Below are 17,379 nucleotides of genomic sequence, written 5' to 3' on the forward strand. Positions count from 1 at the left end.
AAAGTTTCGCAGGTTTTTTTTTTCCATTGCCAAAAAGAAAAAAAAATTAAATGGTGCTTTATATATTTAGATCGGAAAGGATTTCATATGCAAAGCATATTAAAAAAAAAGAGAGAGACAGAGACAGAGAGAGCGAGAGAGACAGAGAGAGCGAGAGAGAGAGAGGAGCCCCTCTGGATACGAAACCTTTTTTGTATATGGCAATGCAAAATATTTTGTTATTATGGGCCTTTTCTATTCCTGTAATGAAAGCTGTTTGTCGTAACTTGAAATTTTATCTTTTACTATGGAAGTCACTATTTATTATTGCTTACACGCTCTGTTCAGAACAGAGGCGTTGGATTTGATCTTTGTTTTTTTTTTAAATTGTTTTTTTATTATTATTATTTAGATGACCAAAGGTCATTGGCAACCTGGCTCTTTATTGTATTTTTTCTTTTGGTTTTTGTTCTAGTCTTTGTTAAGTTCTATTGGGAAAACCACTGTCTGTGTTTTTGGGGTTTTATTTTTTATTTTTTTATTTTTATAAATCGGGCAGTTGTCTGCATTACCCTGTTCATTCACCCATTTTGTCCCTTAATTGAAAAATAAATAATAAAAAAATAAAAAAACTGCTTAAAGTACATTCCATAAGCTCTGCGTGTCCTCATTTGACACACTCTGTAAATTTCCCTCAGCGAGAGAAGCAGCTTTTAAGAGAAGACCACGAGGTTTTCTTCATGGGGGCATTTTGATGTACGTATTAGTAGCCTAAAGACCCAGAAAGCTCCCTATTTATATCACAATAAAATGCTTTGCCCCTGGGAACAGTGTCTTGTATTAAGAGCAAAGATCTTGCTTTATTTTATTTTTTTCAGCGGAGGGGACCTTTCTTTTCCATATGGATGTCCCGCTCCCCCCCCCATTTCCCCTCTTAAGAATGGAAGATGAACTGATTGGCCACAACATCCAATTCATTCATATCCGTCTGTGAAAAGGGACTCTCAGCCAGCCCTCCCCCTCAGCCCCCACTTCCTGCACCATTGCGTACAATCACAGACAAGCTCAGAAACGGAAACAATATGCAACTCCCTCCCTGTGAGCCCCTCCCTCGCCCACCTTAAAATAAACTCAAAACCCAGCGTGACAGGTGAACTGGAAACATCGCTGTTGTGCCACCCGGTGCCGTAGCAAATGCAGAAGCTGCTTGTGGGCGCGCCTGCCTGCACTCTGGGGGCGCATAGGGGATGTCTGTGCTGTGCACCCCCAAAAGCAGGCCCAGCTTGGCCCAACCACTTGGGGAACAACCTCTTTTCTCACATTTTGTCCGGTTGGAACGAAAGCCGGGATGGGAGCTGCTCTTCTTTTTATATATTCTGTACAATGGATAGGTTTTATCAAAACGTTGTGTATACATTGTCTTTAAATATCTGGACTCTGGTTCTGATTACATATATATATATTTTTCCTCCTGAGAGGTCTGTATATGTTGTCAAGTTTTACGAATACTGCATGTTGCAGCATCTATTTGCTTTATTAAAAACACATACCTCTGTGATACCGTCTCTTGCTCTTCCTAGTGTAACAGAATGGCTTATTTCTCATTTGCCTTTTTGATTTGTAAGAAATTGTCACATTGTTCTCATCCAATAGCATTTTTGTTGTCTTATTTTGTCCAACGCCTCCTCAAAATACATCACTTGTCTTAAGTAACTGAGGAAATACTATATTTTCCCCTCCCGCCGGCCCCAGTGCCCCCATGCTTTTGCATGGGTTGGTCTCATGTTACGCATCCAAGTGGAGAGGACCCTTAATACATCACCGCTCAGTTGTCCATTGGCTGAGAACTGAACTCCACTAGGAACATGGGAAGCTGTCCATCTAGGTCAGTGCTGTCTGTACTGACTGGCAGAAGCTTTCTGGGATTTCAGGTGGGGGACAGTCTGCACTTCACCTGGAGATGCCTGGGATTGAACCTGGGACCTTCTGCTTGAGAGGCAGATGCCCTACCACTAAGCTATGGCCTTTCCCCACTGCACCACCTAGCTGGGCAAACAACATGGTGACCTAGTGCGGCCACCAAGCTGGTTGGCATAACTTTCAAAATTATCAGCATCTGGTCCATCTCACACTGCTCCAGGTTTTTGAGACATGCAGCTCTTCAGTGTTGGGAGAGCTTCATGTACAATGCCACTACCATGTCATAGAATGAGGGAGCCCCTGCTTGCGTAGAGCTCGTGCGCAACAACGACGATATTTAATAATAAAGAAACAAGACTAGCCTGCCTAACATTTCACATACAATGTCATAGTAAGTGAAGGGCATTGATTTCCATTGCATGGGAACTAGAAATGGTTGCCTATGATTAGTGAAAGTACCACCTCCCAGAGCCTAAGGTCGGGGCGGGGGCTGCAGGAGGAACAAGGAAGCTCCACTGTGCTAGCAGAAGTCGCTGTTCAGGCTCCTGCTAGTGGGACTCTATGTTTATTATGATAGCACCATGAAAGGTGTAGTCGTGGTTTATGACGTTGCTGCTTCTGCTATGTTTACTCCTCCCCGTACCTACTTCTCTGGTCCATGTGGTCTGCAACATTATAGCTCATAAGAGAATGACAGGTGTATGTATAGGTAAATGACCACATCTGGATGGACCTAGTCCCTGAATTACACCCTGAATCCATCTAGCCTAGGCCATTATTCACTATTTTCACTGGCAGTGGCTCTCTTAAGTCTTACAGATGGAGGCCTTTCTTGATACCGGGCATCCTTTAGACAGCAATGCCAGTGTTGCGCACCTCGCGCATGCAAACACATGCTCTGGCATGGAGATTAGGGGCAGTTTCAAGACTAACATAGCCATGCCTCTGGAAATTCATAACAAGAAGCCATGATTCTGGAAATCCATGGACAAGTACAGAAGTTGGCCCATTCTGATCAAAACTTCCCTCATATATAAACATAAGGCAAGCAACCCAGGAATCATTTTTGGGGACAAAATGTCCCATCAGCCATATTGACACTAAAATTCACATCACTTTATTCCACTTTAGCTGTCATGAATAGATCATAATTTGAAGAGGGTGCTGAGAATCTGCTGGGGGGAGAATCACTTGCACACCTCCAGTGTCCTGGAGAGAAGGAATGGCTGTGGAACCAGTTCAAAGTCATAAGAAAATCCCTTGTCAATCAGACCCAAGGCCCACCTGGTCCAGCAATCTGTTCTCACAGTGGCCAATCAGATGCCTATGGGATGCCCACATTCAGTACCTGAGTGCAACAGTAGTCTCTCAACTTCTGATTCCCAACAATTGCTACAGAGGCATACCATCTCCAACAGTGGAGGTAAAACATAGCTGCTATTATGGCTATTCTATAATACACATTCTGCCACCCCTTCCTTCTTCACGCTACCCTTTTAATTTCATACCAGCCCTTTTACCCTCCCATTATGGTGCTTTTCTTGCACTTCTGGATTCTTTTTCTCCAATGGTAACTTCCCCCCTCCAAAAAAAATGAAACATGCACTTGAATATTAAATCCACTGGAATATTAATTTCATGCGGAACAACCTATGGCAAAAGTAGGGAGTGTTTGTGTCTCTTCCTAGCAAAATCAATGCTCCATGTCATTTGTCCCTGCCCACCTGATGGGCATTCCTCTGTGGTAGAAAACACTTGTATCCAAACGGGCTTTGGATTCTCAGTTTTCTGCTACCCATTCTCCTTCCTTTTCTTCCTGGCTTCTATATAATTTGCTGTCTTCTTCAAATCCTCCACTTTCCTCTTCATTGTTCTCTTGCAGTCTCCAGATTTGGTTGACCTTTATGGGGCGATCTCTTAACCCGCCGTGTGGGGATCCCTTGCAGATGACCAGAGTGCCTGGAGACTTAGCAGGTCATGCGTCCATAGGAATGACCTCTGGGAGGAGCACAGAGAGAAGAAACATCCTGGTTCACCTGCATCAGCACAAGCGGACACCTTCACCTACCCCAGATGCAATAAAACATGTCTCTCCTGTATCCGTCCCTACAACCACAGCAGTTGCTGTAACCTTCCAACATTTTGACACCACTCCCAAAGACACACTCCTCCATTGTCTCCCAAGGCATACCGATGCCAACAATTCCTTGCTGATTCTTTGTGGAAGAAGACAGATGAGGCCCATCTTAGTCCTGCATCCTGTTCTCACAGTGGCTAACCCAATGCCCATGCGAAACCCGCAAGCAGGACCTGAGCATTACAGCAGTCTCCCCACTTCCGCTCTGCAATAACTGGTATTCAGAAGCATGCTTCCTTCGACAGTGGAGCGAAAACAAAGCCGCTGTGGCTGGTAGCCACTGATAGCCAAGGCTGTGCTGCCTTTCCCTTTTCTGGTCTCCCACCAACCTCACAGTTTTTTAGTCTGTTAGCTAAAGAGTTGAGCTAGAGGTCAACAAAGCCTACATTTGCCATGGACTCACTGGACTGTCTTAGGCAGGTGATTGCCAGCTCCTTGCCTCTAAAATATAAATCTCACAGAGCACTTGTGAAGGTGAGTGACAGTGAGTTTGCATGGTGTGAACAAGACCCTCTCGTTGCCTGTGCTGTTTCTTCTGCGGTCGTCTGGTAGTGCTTGCATGCCATGACTTCTTAAGATCCGTGGAGGGAGATGGCATGGGCTGCCTTGGAGTCTGCAAATTTGACATTCAAACATTGTCAACTGACTGCAGAAGAATATTCATTGGTGATGCTCATTTGTAACATCCAGAGGCACCCTAGGGGTTGTGTAGCTTTTTGTGCAGTTACTATATATACAGAAAAACAGTTTCTTGAGATTCCCCTTTCTTTTAGTTCAGGTCCCTCCCTTTCTTTTGCGCATGACTCCCCTTGTAACTGACCGTTGGCCATGTTTTGGAGGCTGGTGGGGACTGGAGGATTACAGATTCCCCCACCTTGCACTAAAACCGATTAAGAAATATCACAGGCCTCCTCATTCCTGCTAATGGAATGTTTCCATTCCCTTTTAAACTCAAGTGAGACCTGTCCTGGATGTTCCACTCACCACACTTACACCCTGAGCTCAGGACATACTGTTTAAATTAAGAACAGCTCCAGGCCAGCATGTTGATAGAGTGAAAGTCCCCACCAGTAAACACCACTGACATGGGCTGAAGGCACCCAGAACGAAACAGTTCAGGCTCGCACATTGTGCTCCTCACTACACAGCCGGCGTTTACTAAGGAGGTACCAGTCCCCATGGCAAACACATTGTTTAGACTGGCTTTGAGTGATGTATTTGTTGTCTATCGATTCTCCTTGACTCCCCACCCCTCCAGTTTGGCTTTTTCAATTTCTTTGCTGAAACCATAGTTTTAAGATAAAGTTTTCCTGCATGATTCTCATAAATGGCCATCAATCAGGTCCAGATAATTCTTCTGCCATCCCCAACTTTCTTTCCTCGGTGAACTTCTGTGACACTTTTCACCTCTGTTCTTCCTAGATCTCCAGCTTCTCATCATGTTGATTTTATTTTTTATTTTTAAAGAAGTAGGGTCTGCTTTGTCTTTTCTCCTCCCTGGACAGGATCCAATAGGCAGCCACTCTTGATGCTTCCGCTCTTCTCACATCAGGACAACTCAAAGGATGCTTCTCTTCACATCTCTTGCTTTAGTTTATCTTCTTTGTGAGGAGAAGCTCACCAATTTGCCTTTTTCTGCCACAGACCTTCTGCTTCATCCTAGTTCTAAGGGACGTCTCGCTAATGCTTTTCCCTGCTGTTATGACAATGTCTCAAGCCAAAGTCGAAGATTCTTCCCACCTGTCTTGTTCTTCTCATTGTACACAATCTTTGAATTACCTCAAGTAGCTTCCTTTACTCCCCCTTACTTGCAGTCCATTTTTTATTCTTACCACCTTTCCAAACGCTTCACTCCTCTCTCCCTGTATTTGTGTACAGTGTGGTGTTGTGGTTAAGAGCGGTGGACTCGTAATCTGGTGAACCGGGTTCGATTCCCCGCTCCTCCACATGCAGCTGCTGGGTGACCTTGGGCCAGTCACACTTCTCTGAAGTCTCTCAGCCTCACTCACCTCACAGAGTGTTTGTTGTGGGGGAGGAAGGGAAAGGAGGTTGTTAGAGTTTGGATTCAATAAAGCGGGATATTGAATCCAAACTCCTCTTCTTCTGACTCCCCTGTTCATTTCTAAATTACTATATCTGTCTCCAACACCTGTCCCTTCCCCTTTCTACTAGCAACAGAGTAAGGTGGCAAGGTGGACCCCTCCCAGGGGGAATGGTCATAGCACCTCCTTTGCGTGCAGAAGGTCCCATTTTCAATCGCCCAGCATCTCCACGAAGGTCTGGGAATATCCCCTGCCTAGAACCCTAGAACCCAGTCCGTATAGGCAGCAGTGAGCTAGATAGATCAAAGTTCTGATTCAAGGTAAGGCAGCTCCCTTCATCCCTTGGGGTGTAGAAAAGAAAATGTCAGCATAGCAGGCTACTGCTGCTTAAATCCCCCTCTTCTGCACAACCATAGAAGTTGCAGGAGCCCTGTCCTCTTTTTCACCTGGCTGCTTTAATGCAGAGCTGGGCCCATTGCATAACCAAAACATGTCTAAGTCCCATTGAGTTCAGTGGTACTTACTCCCAGGTAAGTGTAGGAATGAAGTTACAGCTCCATCCCCATTTGAAATCAACATGGCTGCAAAAGGCACTTAGGTCGTGGGTTATGGCTGTTATCAAGAGCACGTCTACAGAGGTCTTCTCAGAGCTGTGCCAAGTCGTGCGATCCTGAAAAGTCCTGTGGCAATCGTGCCTGCTCTTTGCACAGATACATTAGAGTCCACATGGTGCACTAGACAGATCACGGGGCCAATGCAACTGCTATAGTCCTTGCCGGCCACTATTCAAAACCTCCTTTCATTTTTTTTTGGGGGGGGGACTTTGGAGAGGGATTTTCAATGCAACCTGCCATTAATGTTGCACACTGAACAGTTTCAGAATCTGGTGTGGAAACCCCAGGAAATGGCCGAGGGGGAGGAAGCCAGGGAAAAGCTGAGAGGGTCCTGAATTGGGGAGTCATTCCACCTGACACTTTCCTTCCCCCAGCTTTTTTTTTTTGGAAGCAAGCCTTCCACTAATGTAGGTGCCTCCAGAATATTAGGAAGGGGTGCAACACATATATCATTTGTGTTCACATAAAGCCTAGTAAACATGATATTCTGCAGAACATCTATATCCTTTTGGGGTTTTCAGATGCTAGGTGACCACGACTGGGCCATTAAAAAATACCCCGTCCTCGGATCAGTTTGCCACCCTATTGCTTTCACCTTGCAAATAAGCCTCCAGGTGTCTTTAAATCATTTAGTTAGACATGCCCACGTATATTAGTTATTTTGTGGCACACAGAGAGAAAGGAGGAGAGATGGGGGAAAGAAAAAACCCTGTTCTGATTTAAAAATGCTTGCTGGTCTGGTCACCTGGAGACTATTCTTAACTCGCCACAGGAGACTTCTATGCAGTGCATATATCATAGGGAACTGTGTGGAAATTCTCACTAGAAAGCTGATGAATTTCCATGAGGGCTTTAAAACAAAAACAAAAACAAATTTGCAACTTGATGTGGAAAACTGAACATGGAGGGGGAATGGGGAGAAGAGAAATGGAGAAAAATCAACAGTTTCACCAATCCCTTTTCAAAGGCAGTACAGGCTTTGCTCCAGAAACACAGGGCTCTGGTTTTGCTTCAGCAAGAAGCAAGCCAAGACTGAGTCCTCTGTCGTACCAAATCAGAGCCAGTGAAGGCAGTGAAGGTCCTGTGTGAGTGTCTGGAGGCGGTTGGAGGATGGATGGCGGATAACAGATTGAGGTTGAATCCTGACAAGTCAGAAGTACTGTTTTTGGGGGACAGGAGGTGGGCAGGTGTGGAGGATTCTCTGGTCCTGAATGGGGTAACTGTGCCCCTGAAGGACCAGGTGCGCAACCTGGGAGTCATTTTGGACTCACAGCTGTCCATGGAGGCACAGGTCAAATCTGTATCCACGGCAGCTGTCTACCAACTCTACCTGGTAAGCAGGCTGAGACCCTATCTGCCTGCAGACTGTCTCGCCAGAGTGGTGCATGCTCTGGTTATCTCCCGCTTGGACTACTGCAATGCACTCTACGTGGGGCTACCTTTGAAGGTGACCCGGAAACTACAACTAATCCAGAATGCGGCAGCTAGACTGGTGACTGGGAGCGGCCGCCGAGACCATATAACACCGGTCTTGAAAGACCTACATTGGCTCCCAGTACGTTTCCGAGCACAATTCAAAGTGTTGGTGCTGACCTTTAAAGCCCTAAACGGCCTCGGTCCAGTATATCTGAAGGAGCATCTCCTCCCCCATCGTTCTGCCCAGACACTGAGGTCCAGCTCCGAGGGCCTTCTGGCGGTTCCCTCACTGCGAGAGGCCAAGTTATAGGGAACCAGGCAGAGGGCCTTCTCGGTAGTGGCGCCCGCCCTGTGGAACGCCCTTCCAGCAGATGTCAAAGCGATAGACCACTACCTGACATTCAGAAGACACCTGAAGGCAGCCCTGTTCAGGGAAGTTTTTAATATGTGACATTTTAGTGTATTTTTCATCTTTGTTGGAAGCCGCCCAGAGTGGCTGGGGAAACCCAGCCAGATGGGCGGGGTACAAATAATAAATTATTATTATTATTATTATTATTATTATTATTATTATTATTATTATTATTGTAGCAATTGCATCTTGCTTGTTAGACCTGGGAGGTGTTGCTTTAGTTCAAGGGACGCAGCTTTCTCCAGTAGTCTCCCAACAGTGTGGAAGCCTCTGGTCTCACTGGGACATCTGCCAAAGATATCCTTGGGCTGGCCCCACAGGCTCGCATGGTAGCAGTGTTTCCCGGGGCTGCCCCTTCATCCCCTTCTCCTTCTGGTTAGGAGTCCTCGACTCCATCTCCTGAAGAAGAGGACCCTGACTCCAAGTTCCTGACAGTCCTCAGTGCAAAAGCTTGTTGTGGTGTAGTGGTTAAGAGCGGTAGTCTCGTAACCTGGGGAACCGGGTTCGCGTCTCCGCTCCTCCACATGCAGCTGCTGGGTGACCTTGGGCTAGTCACACTTCTCTGAAGTCTCTCAGCCCCACTCACCTCACAGAGTGTTTGTTGTGGGGGAGGAAGGGAAAAGAGAATGTTAGCAGCTTTGAGACTCCTTAAAGGGAGTGAAATGCGGGATATCAAATCCAAACTCTTCTTCTTCTTGTGGGGGAGCGGACATTGCATTATCCTTCACCCCTTGTATGAAGGAGAAGAATTACGTGATATGGTTCCCAGCATGGAGCACCTGCCTCAGACTGAACATGGAGGGGCAGGATGAATGCCTCTGTTGTTCCACTACATAAAGAGGACAGTAATTTGAGGGTTAGGGATGCAGGTGGCGCTCTGGGTAAAAGCCTCAGCGCCTAGGGCTTGCCTATCGAAAGGTCGGCGGTTCGAATCCCCGCAGCGGGGTGCGCTCCCGTCGTTCAGTCCCAGCGCCTGCCAACCTAGCAGTTCGAAAGCACCCCCGGGTGCAAGTAGATAAATAGGGACCGCTTACTAGCGGGAAGGTAAACGGCGTTTCCGTGTGCAGCTCTGGCTCGCCAGATGCAGCTTTGTCACGCTGGCCACGTGACCCGGAAGTGTCTCCGGACAGCGCTGGCCCTCGGCCTCTTGAGTGAGATGGGCGCACAACCCTAGAGTCTGACAAGACTGGCCCGTACGGGCAGGGGTGCCTTTACCTTTACCTTTAATTTGAGGGTGGGAAGTAGCTTACTCCAACCAAGATGGTGGCGCCAAACAAACTCGGGTCTCTGCTCTTCCTGTGGCGGCAAAGACTCATTATTTTGATTGGCTGGACCATTATATTTGATCTTTAGGCATTAAACATTATTAAAAGAGTTCTATGCCATTCTGTTGTGTTGGTGTTATGGAGTTGTTTGTACCATGAGAGTGACTTCCAATTTCATTCCCCCTCTCTTTTTTTTTTAAAAAAAAATTCATCTGGTTACGAAACAATCATAGCCATTATTTAAGTTTCCATTACATTGCACATGTATAGAATGTGAAGTATAAATATGTCACTCCGTCTACGTCTGTCTTCATCTTGGGGGGGGGGGACCCCAGCAAATTAAGTCTACAAAATATGCTTTACAAATGCCTGCAAATCACGTTATAGCTGGGCATCTTCAGTTTTTCATACTGAGAAAACCATCTAGGATCACTGGGCTTGTCGCCAGATCCCAGAAATCCTAGAAATAACATTACACTCACCCAAACTCCTTCTCTTACAATTCAGTTAAGAGTTTGGGGAAGGGCTGTAGGCTCAGTCATGGCCCAGGTTCAATCCCCAGCATCTCTTGGCGGGACTAAGAACATCTCCAGACTGAATCCTAGAGGTCCATTTCCAGCAAGAGTCAACAATGCTGAGGTTGACTTGATATAAGGCAGCTTCCCATTCTCCTCTTCCTTAGCTTCAGTGGCGTAGCGTGGGGGGTGCAGGGGGGGCCGGCCGCACCGGGCGCAACATCTGGGGGTTAGGGGGCGCAAATCCACGGGTTAGGGGGCGCAAATCCATGGGTTAGGGGGCGCAAATCCACGGGTTAGGGGGTGCAAATTACTTGCCTTGCCCTGGGTGCTGACAACCCACGCTACGCCACTGCTTAGCTTATACAAGGGTGTAGGCAGCTATGGTGCTTCATAGAAGGATGCATAGGTGGAACCTCTGTAGGGAATAACTGGGTGGAGGCCTGTGTTGCTGTCCCTTGAGCTTCCATCACCCCAGACCAATGGCTATACTGTTGGGTCTGTGGAAGATAGCATCCAGAAACATCTGGAGGGCAGTGTGTTGGCTACCCCCACTTTACTGAGTTGCAAGAGAGATTTCCACTCCTGTTCACCATATGGGAATAAATAATCTGATGCTTATTCATTGGTCCAACATTGGGATTGAGATGCACAGCATTGATAAACTGAAAGGGCAGGCCACAATTATTTATTTTCATTTTTTTAAAAAAAAATGCCAACCAAGGCTCGACACACTGGACCATTTCCAAGAGCTAAGAACACCAGGAGTGCCCCTCAGGATCAGACCACAGTCCTATTTAGTCCTGCCATATTGGCCAACCAACTGGGAAGTCCATAAGCAAGACTCACCATTTGCGAGTCCCGGAAACCGGTGTTCAGAGAGGCATACTCTCTGACTCACCTTGGATTGGGCTTGCAATGACATTTGCATACCAAACACAATACAGGGAGGTGTGATGGCAGGAATGCCGTAGGCGAGAAAGACGGTCACTGTGGGAGCCACATAATTGTTGGAAGGCTTGGGGAAGAAAGGGAAAGGCGAACTTTGGCGATAAGAAGGGCCCATTTGCCCATGTCTGGGGAGCAGAGGCAGCAAGAGAGGTTGATGGCAAGGCAATGTTTGGAAAGTTCAATCTCATTTAAGAGCAGCTCATGTTTGAAACCTTTAGCCCTGCGTGTGACCTGGTTGGAAGGCAGACCTCTTTACAGGCCACGTTCCAGGGCGCTGCTTGAATAACTGGAACATAATTAGGTGGGTGAGTGGGTGGGTGGGTGAGAAGGGAGGCCAGTCAACAAGAAGCGAGTGGGATGGAAATAGAATAATAACACAACTTTTTAAGATGACAGTGCAGGGTGGCCAGAACACTAAAGCAAAAAAGAAACTGAAAGAAGCAGTAATACCAAATGTGACATTTTTCCAGCGGTGTGATAAATTAATGGTGTTATAAAAGCATGAACCATTGAGGCCCATTCGCTGTTTGTTAGTTTTCTGAAATGGATTCTGACGGCAACCGTAATGTATTCTTAAGCTGTGCCAACATTCTGTACAAGCCTGACCGATGGTCCTGTGAAACATTTCCCTATTTATATATATATTTCTGGTGAGGGAAAGGGAGCAAAGTCAATAAAAGGAGGGAGGTGGTTCAAGGCGGCGGGACAGGTAACAGAAGCATTGTCACTGCACATCTTGAGGCCAAAGAACCTCGAAAGGGGAAGCCATTGCAAATGGAAAGCCTTTGTTGTTGGCCTTCTGCAGGTTTTGGGTGGACCTTGAAATTATATGTGAGAAGAAGGCATGACTAACTCTCACCGAAGGGCTACAACGCTTTAGCCCTTTCAAGGGCTACAGAGCTGCACTGACTCAAAGAATTCCATCTACATAGAAAACTGGGATGTCAAAGAGGGCTACACCTCAAGCTTGTCCTTAACATGCTAGATTTCTATGTGTGGGAACTGGGGGGGTGGGATTCACAACCGGTCATGAACTCTTGGTGATAACTAGTCCATAGGACCTTCGTACTAAACAAAAACGGCCAGGAGGAGCCTCATGAACCCAGAAAGTAGTTCATGCTGCGCTTTTGTCAGGGCTGCTTCCTATGTTCCAAATCGATGACACCAGAGTTCTGCTATGACTTTCTTCTGGCCATGGAGATGTATCATGGGAAGAATGGGTTTGTAAGCAAGGATATAATGTCCCTGCTGGGTTTTGCAAAGGGTGTGTGGTGTACCTAGGGAGAACTCCTAGCCCCCCATGGGTCTACCGACCACCATCTTTTCCTCCAGGCTGACCTCTGGAGACCATCCCTCACCCCACCGTCTTGCATCTATTTGCTTACATTTCAAGAAAGCCATTGGGAAGCCCTAAAACAAAAATTACAGCACAGTGCAAATAATATAACCACCTTTCAACCCAGAACCTCCATCCTATACTTAAGTGGTGTTCAGCTGCCCACTGAGCTCCATGTCATGAGTTTGGCAGCGTCTGTGAACGAAGCCGTCACACTGGTGTTGTTGGGTACCAGTCCAAAGAAGAGAGAGGAGAACATCAGATCAGAGAACGCAAGAGGCACAAAACACGGAAAGAATTCTTCATATCAGACTTCCACGTCCAGAGTTCCTGACAAAGCCAGCCAAGTTTGGGAGGGCGCAAGGACAGTTGCCTAAATCTCATGCCGTGGGAGGTCCTCCTCGTGGGATCAGATGGCAACCTTCGCATCTCAACGAAGACCTTGCATTGACTAATTATGATTTTTATTTTGATGAGTATGCTGTGTGTTGGTCTCGATTCAAAGGCTCCAATCCAGCAAAGGGAGGTCCACCTGCGTGTGCAACAGCTGATGCAGATGTGCATCCAGAAACACATGTGGAGGGCCAATCACAAGTAATCATGTCCAGCCCCTTAAACACGAATTCCCACCCACAGTCGTGTGTGTGTGTGTGTGTGTGTGTGTGTGTGTGAGAGAGAGAGAGAGAGAGAGAGAGAGAGAGAGAGAGAGATTAATTGCATGTGCTGGATTGGGACCACTGGATTGCTATGCCTAGATATTATAAGAGTTTGTTATCTTGGATGAGTCGCCAATCACCCAGTCTCTTATTTGTGAACATGAACATTTTGACTTTCGGTCCATATTACACCTTTTTCTTCTTCTTCTTCTCCTTGCCCCCCTCTGCCCCCCTGTCCTTTCTTCCTTTTCCTTTTCCTTTTGCAGGCTGGCGTAGCGCCCAGGGGACGCTTGATGCATGGCAGATTCCGGACGGAAGCCCAAGGACGCTTAAATTCTGAGAGAATGTGAAACGCAGAAGGGGATGTCTCTGCGTCCCTGACATCCATGTGGGGCTTGCTCTCGGGTTGGTTTTTTTGTGGCGCCGTCTGACTGAGCAGCTCCAGAAGTTGCCACGCAAAAGGCGGGAACCGACCGAGCCCCCTGCTACTACTGCCTGCCCGAAGACTCTTTATTTATATATTTTTAACAGAGTATAAAAACCGCGTCATTAAAAAAACCACCCTAATTCCATCAGGGGCTTCCCATGTTTCCCCGCTACCTCCCCTCTCTTTTATTTGACAATCTTCCGTCTTCGATCTGGAAAGCCGCCTGAAAGCAGGTTGATGGAGCAGGATTGGGGGAAAATTGGCCCTCCGGATGTTGCTTGAACTACAATTCCCATCCATAGCAAGCGTGGTCAATGGCTGGGGAAGGTGGGAGTTGCAGTTCAGCCACATCTGGAAAGCCAAAGGTTCCTCACACCTGTGACAAGTGCGACCTAGCGCAGTCGACCACAAAATAAATCTTCTCAACACATACCTGTTCTGGTAATTTGAGGAACATCCAGAATGTGACAGGACCCCTCCCACCTATAAAATAAAGAGTGTGGGTAAAGTCCACAGTTTTTTCGTAATGTGAAATGTTGGCTCAAGATCTTGGAGCACCGCTATCAGGCAAAGTAGAGATGATTGGGCTTTATCAGGGCCATCCTAGGTGGTGCCCTGGAGATATTGTTGAGCTCCAGTGCTTATCAACCCCAGCCAGGGACGATGGGAGCTATATTCCTCCACCACCGGAGCTCACCAGTAGTCTGGCTCAGTATAAGGTAATGGCCTTCAAGTCTTTACTAACCAAGGTCCAAGAGGGAGAAGGGATGTCTTTCTGATCTGCAAGAGTCTTCAGAGGCCAATATTACCGCGAGGTTGCTATTATTATTATTAGCCCCAGCCACTCTGAGCAGCTTCTAAGATATCAAAACACACACAATTAAACATCCACACACTCACTGCTGGCAGCAACTGCCGTGGTAGGAGCAAACGTGAGTGTCAACCCTGTGCACGAGAAGAACCTGCAGGATCAGGCCAGTGACCCATTGTAGACTAACGTCCTTTTCTCAGAGTGCCTGCAGGGAACCCGCCAAGCGGGACCTGAGCGCAAGAGTCCTCTTCTCCCCCATCTGGGGCTTCCAGAAACTGGTATTCTGAGACATACCAGCTCCGGCCATGGAAGCAGAACAGAGCCATCATAGCTAGTGGTCCCTGATAGACTCATCTTCCATGGATTTATCCGATGCTCTTTTAAAGTCATCAGAGTTGGCGGCTATCACTGCCTTCCCTGGGAATGAGTTCCATAGTTTAGCTCTGCCTTGGTACCTTGAAGGCACTGAGAGTTTCCCCTCACTGGCTGAGGGGGTCTTTCTTGGTTATTTGGCCTGTCAAATATCGTGACTCAGCTGTAAGTTAAGAGAGGCAGAGGCAATGTCAGGTCCTGCTCCTGCTGGTCTGCGTCCTGCACTGGGCCAACTTCACATTTTATATCAGATTGTTGGAATATTTTTTAAGATTGCAATCCACCTTGGGTGCCTTGGCAGGAAAGGTGATATATATGTATATATAGAAATGCAATAAAGTATTTGACCATGATCAAGTACTATAAATGTCCCATAAAAATACTGGGGAAGGGTATCTGTTTTGCATGCAAAAGGTCCTCGGTTCAGTCCCCATCATCTCCAGGTCTGAAAATCCTGGAGAGATGCTGCCAGTCAGTGTAGACAATATTGAGCCAGATGGACCAGTGGTCTGACTTGCTATAAGCTTCACATGCCCAGAGCACCCTTAAGGGTCAAACTCACCATTCAGGCAAAACAAGGCAGGCAGGGGACTGATTTTTAGATTTCATGAGCTGGCAGCAGATGTTTAGTTATTTGATTTATCCGTGCTTCATGTTTGTGTCAGAGAGATGCTTACGGGATTCTTATTTTTCACCTCGGGCTCCAAAATAACTTCACAAGCCTTGGGCACTGTGCATCAGGACTTTGCAAGATGACGCCATTGGCTGCAGGCAGGAAAATGTCTTAGGCCTGCCCTTGTGTAAGTGGCAGAATTGGGGCCCCCGCTGCCACCTTCCACCACGCCAGTTGTGGCATCCTTCAGGGTTTAAGATGAAGCAGGGAGGTGGCACAAACAGACATTACAGGAGCACAGGTCATGAGTGAATGGGGGAAACCATGGAGTCATTGCTTTAGCTGAAGAGAAGCAGGGCCTCCATACTGTAAATGCCATGGCGGATTTCTGCAAAGCCGATACGATGAACTGGTTGCCAGAGTCTTAGAGAACGTAGTATTTACTTGTTCGTTTCTTGAAAAAGCTCGGCGCTGTACAAAAACAGGACAGGCAACCTCAAGGATTTGTAGTTAAGAACCTAGGAAGCTGCCAGGCCACCTAGGAAGCTGCCAGGCCACTGAATGAGCCCCGGGGCCAGGGGACAAAATGTGGCCCTCCAGGCTTGGGTTTTTCAACCCCTCGGTTTCAAATGCTGAGTCCCACCCCCATCCTCAGTCACCACACATCTTTGTATAGCCTACTGGGGAACACTCAATTTAACCAACCTGGTTGGTTCATGTAGCTTGCTGGGTTCACGTGCAACTCTTTCAAAATGGAGCACTGGCTCAGCGAGGCAGCTGATTAGCTGGTCATGTTTGCTTATAGGGAGCAGATTTATACTGAGCCAGCCCATTGGTTACTGTTGCCCTGTATTGTTTACACTGCGTAGACTCCAGGGTCTTGGGCCAGTCCCATTACCTTAGATCAGGCACCCCCAAACTTGGCCCTCCATATATTTTGGGACTATAGTTCCCATCATCCATGACCACTGGTCCTGTTAGCTAGGGATGGTGGGAGTTGTAGTCCCAAAACAGATGGAGGGCTGAGTTTGGGGATGCCTGCCTTTTGCTGGAAATAACAAGGACCAAGTTACTCAAGGACCAAGTTGCCCAAAATGGTGTGCTGCAGCCCCATCGTCTCTGGCCACGTTGGCTGGGGCTGGTGGGAGTTGGTAGACTGAACATATGGAGGGCACAACGTTGGCTACCTCTGGACTATGTAGCTCGTATGCCTTTGAATCAGAACTAGCTAACATGGCACGCTCCAAGTGTCGCTAGACTACAATTCCCGTCAACATTGGCCATTGACCTTGCAGGCTGATGGTAGACATACTCCTACAACACCCGGAAGGTTGGCTATTCCCGTTTTAAAATCATCTACGACATTTCCTGTTCCAAACTAAATAACAAGCAAAACCATATATATCCACACTGGACGATTCGGAGCCGTGGGCGGCATTAAGTTCCCAGAAGAAGCACTGAATTCATTCTCGCAACTCTGCATTCTAACAATCATATTGGTATTTATTCTTGTCGCACTCCATGTGAGTTTCCCAGCCGTCTTAATTTATCATTTGTGTGTTGCTGGGTGATGCTGATTGTGATGTACCGCATTTCTGTTGCTTAAATGTGTACTTTGGGGGCGGGGGCGGGGCAAAGGGGAGAGCTGTGCGGGGGAGGGGAAACACAACATGCTTTACTTTGTGTTTGTTTTTTGGGAGAAAAAAAATAAGAAACAACAACAAAAACCTGAAACGTATTTGTGTCAACCAATGATTGCACATCGGCGGCAGCAATATTCTCCTGTGGGGCAGGGTGGGGGTTGCTAATAAATTTCTTTTAACAATGGTCCCCAACACTTAAGAGATGGTTAAAAAAAATCTGCCTTATCCTGGCTGTTCAACAAGGTACAGAACCTAAGTGCCTCCTTAAAG

General features: G+C 47.1%; 1 protein-coding gene across 1 annotated transcript in view; it reads left to right on the top strand.

Moving 5' to 3' along the window:
- Positions 1 to 17,081, top strand: part of BCL11A (BCL11 transcription factor A) — a 249,058-nt gene extending 231,977 nt beyond the window's left edge. Inside the window, exon 4 of the mRNA XM_081903919.1 lies at positions 13,510 to 17,081. Within this exon, the coding sequence (XP_081760045.1) occupies positions 13,510 to 13,583 (74 nt within the window). The 3' untranslated portion in view covers positions 13,584 to 17,081. The remainder of the gene's footprint in view (positions 1 to 13,509) is intronic.
- Positions 17,082 to 17,379: the final 298 nt, after the last annotated feature.

This window comes from Podarcis melisellensis (genome assembly GCF_964234715.1).
Source record: "Podarcis melisellensis genome assembly, chromosome: 3".
Lineage (NCBI taxonomy): Eukaryota > Metazoa > Chordata > Lepidosauria > Squamata > Lacertidae > Podarcis > Podarcis melisellensis.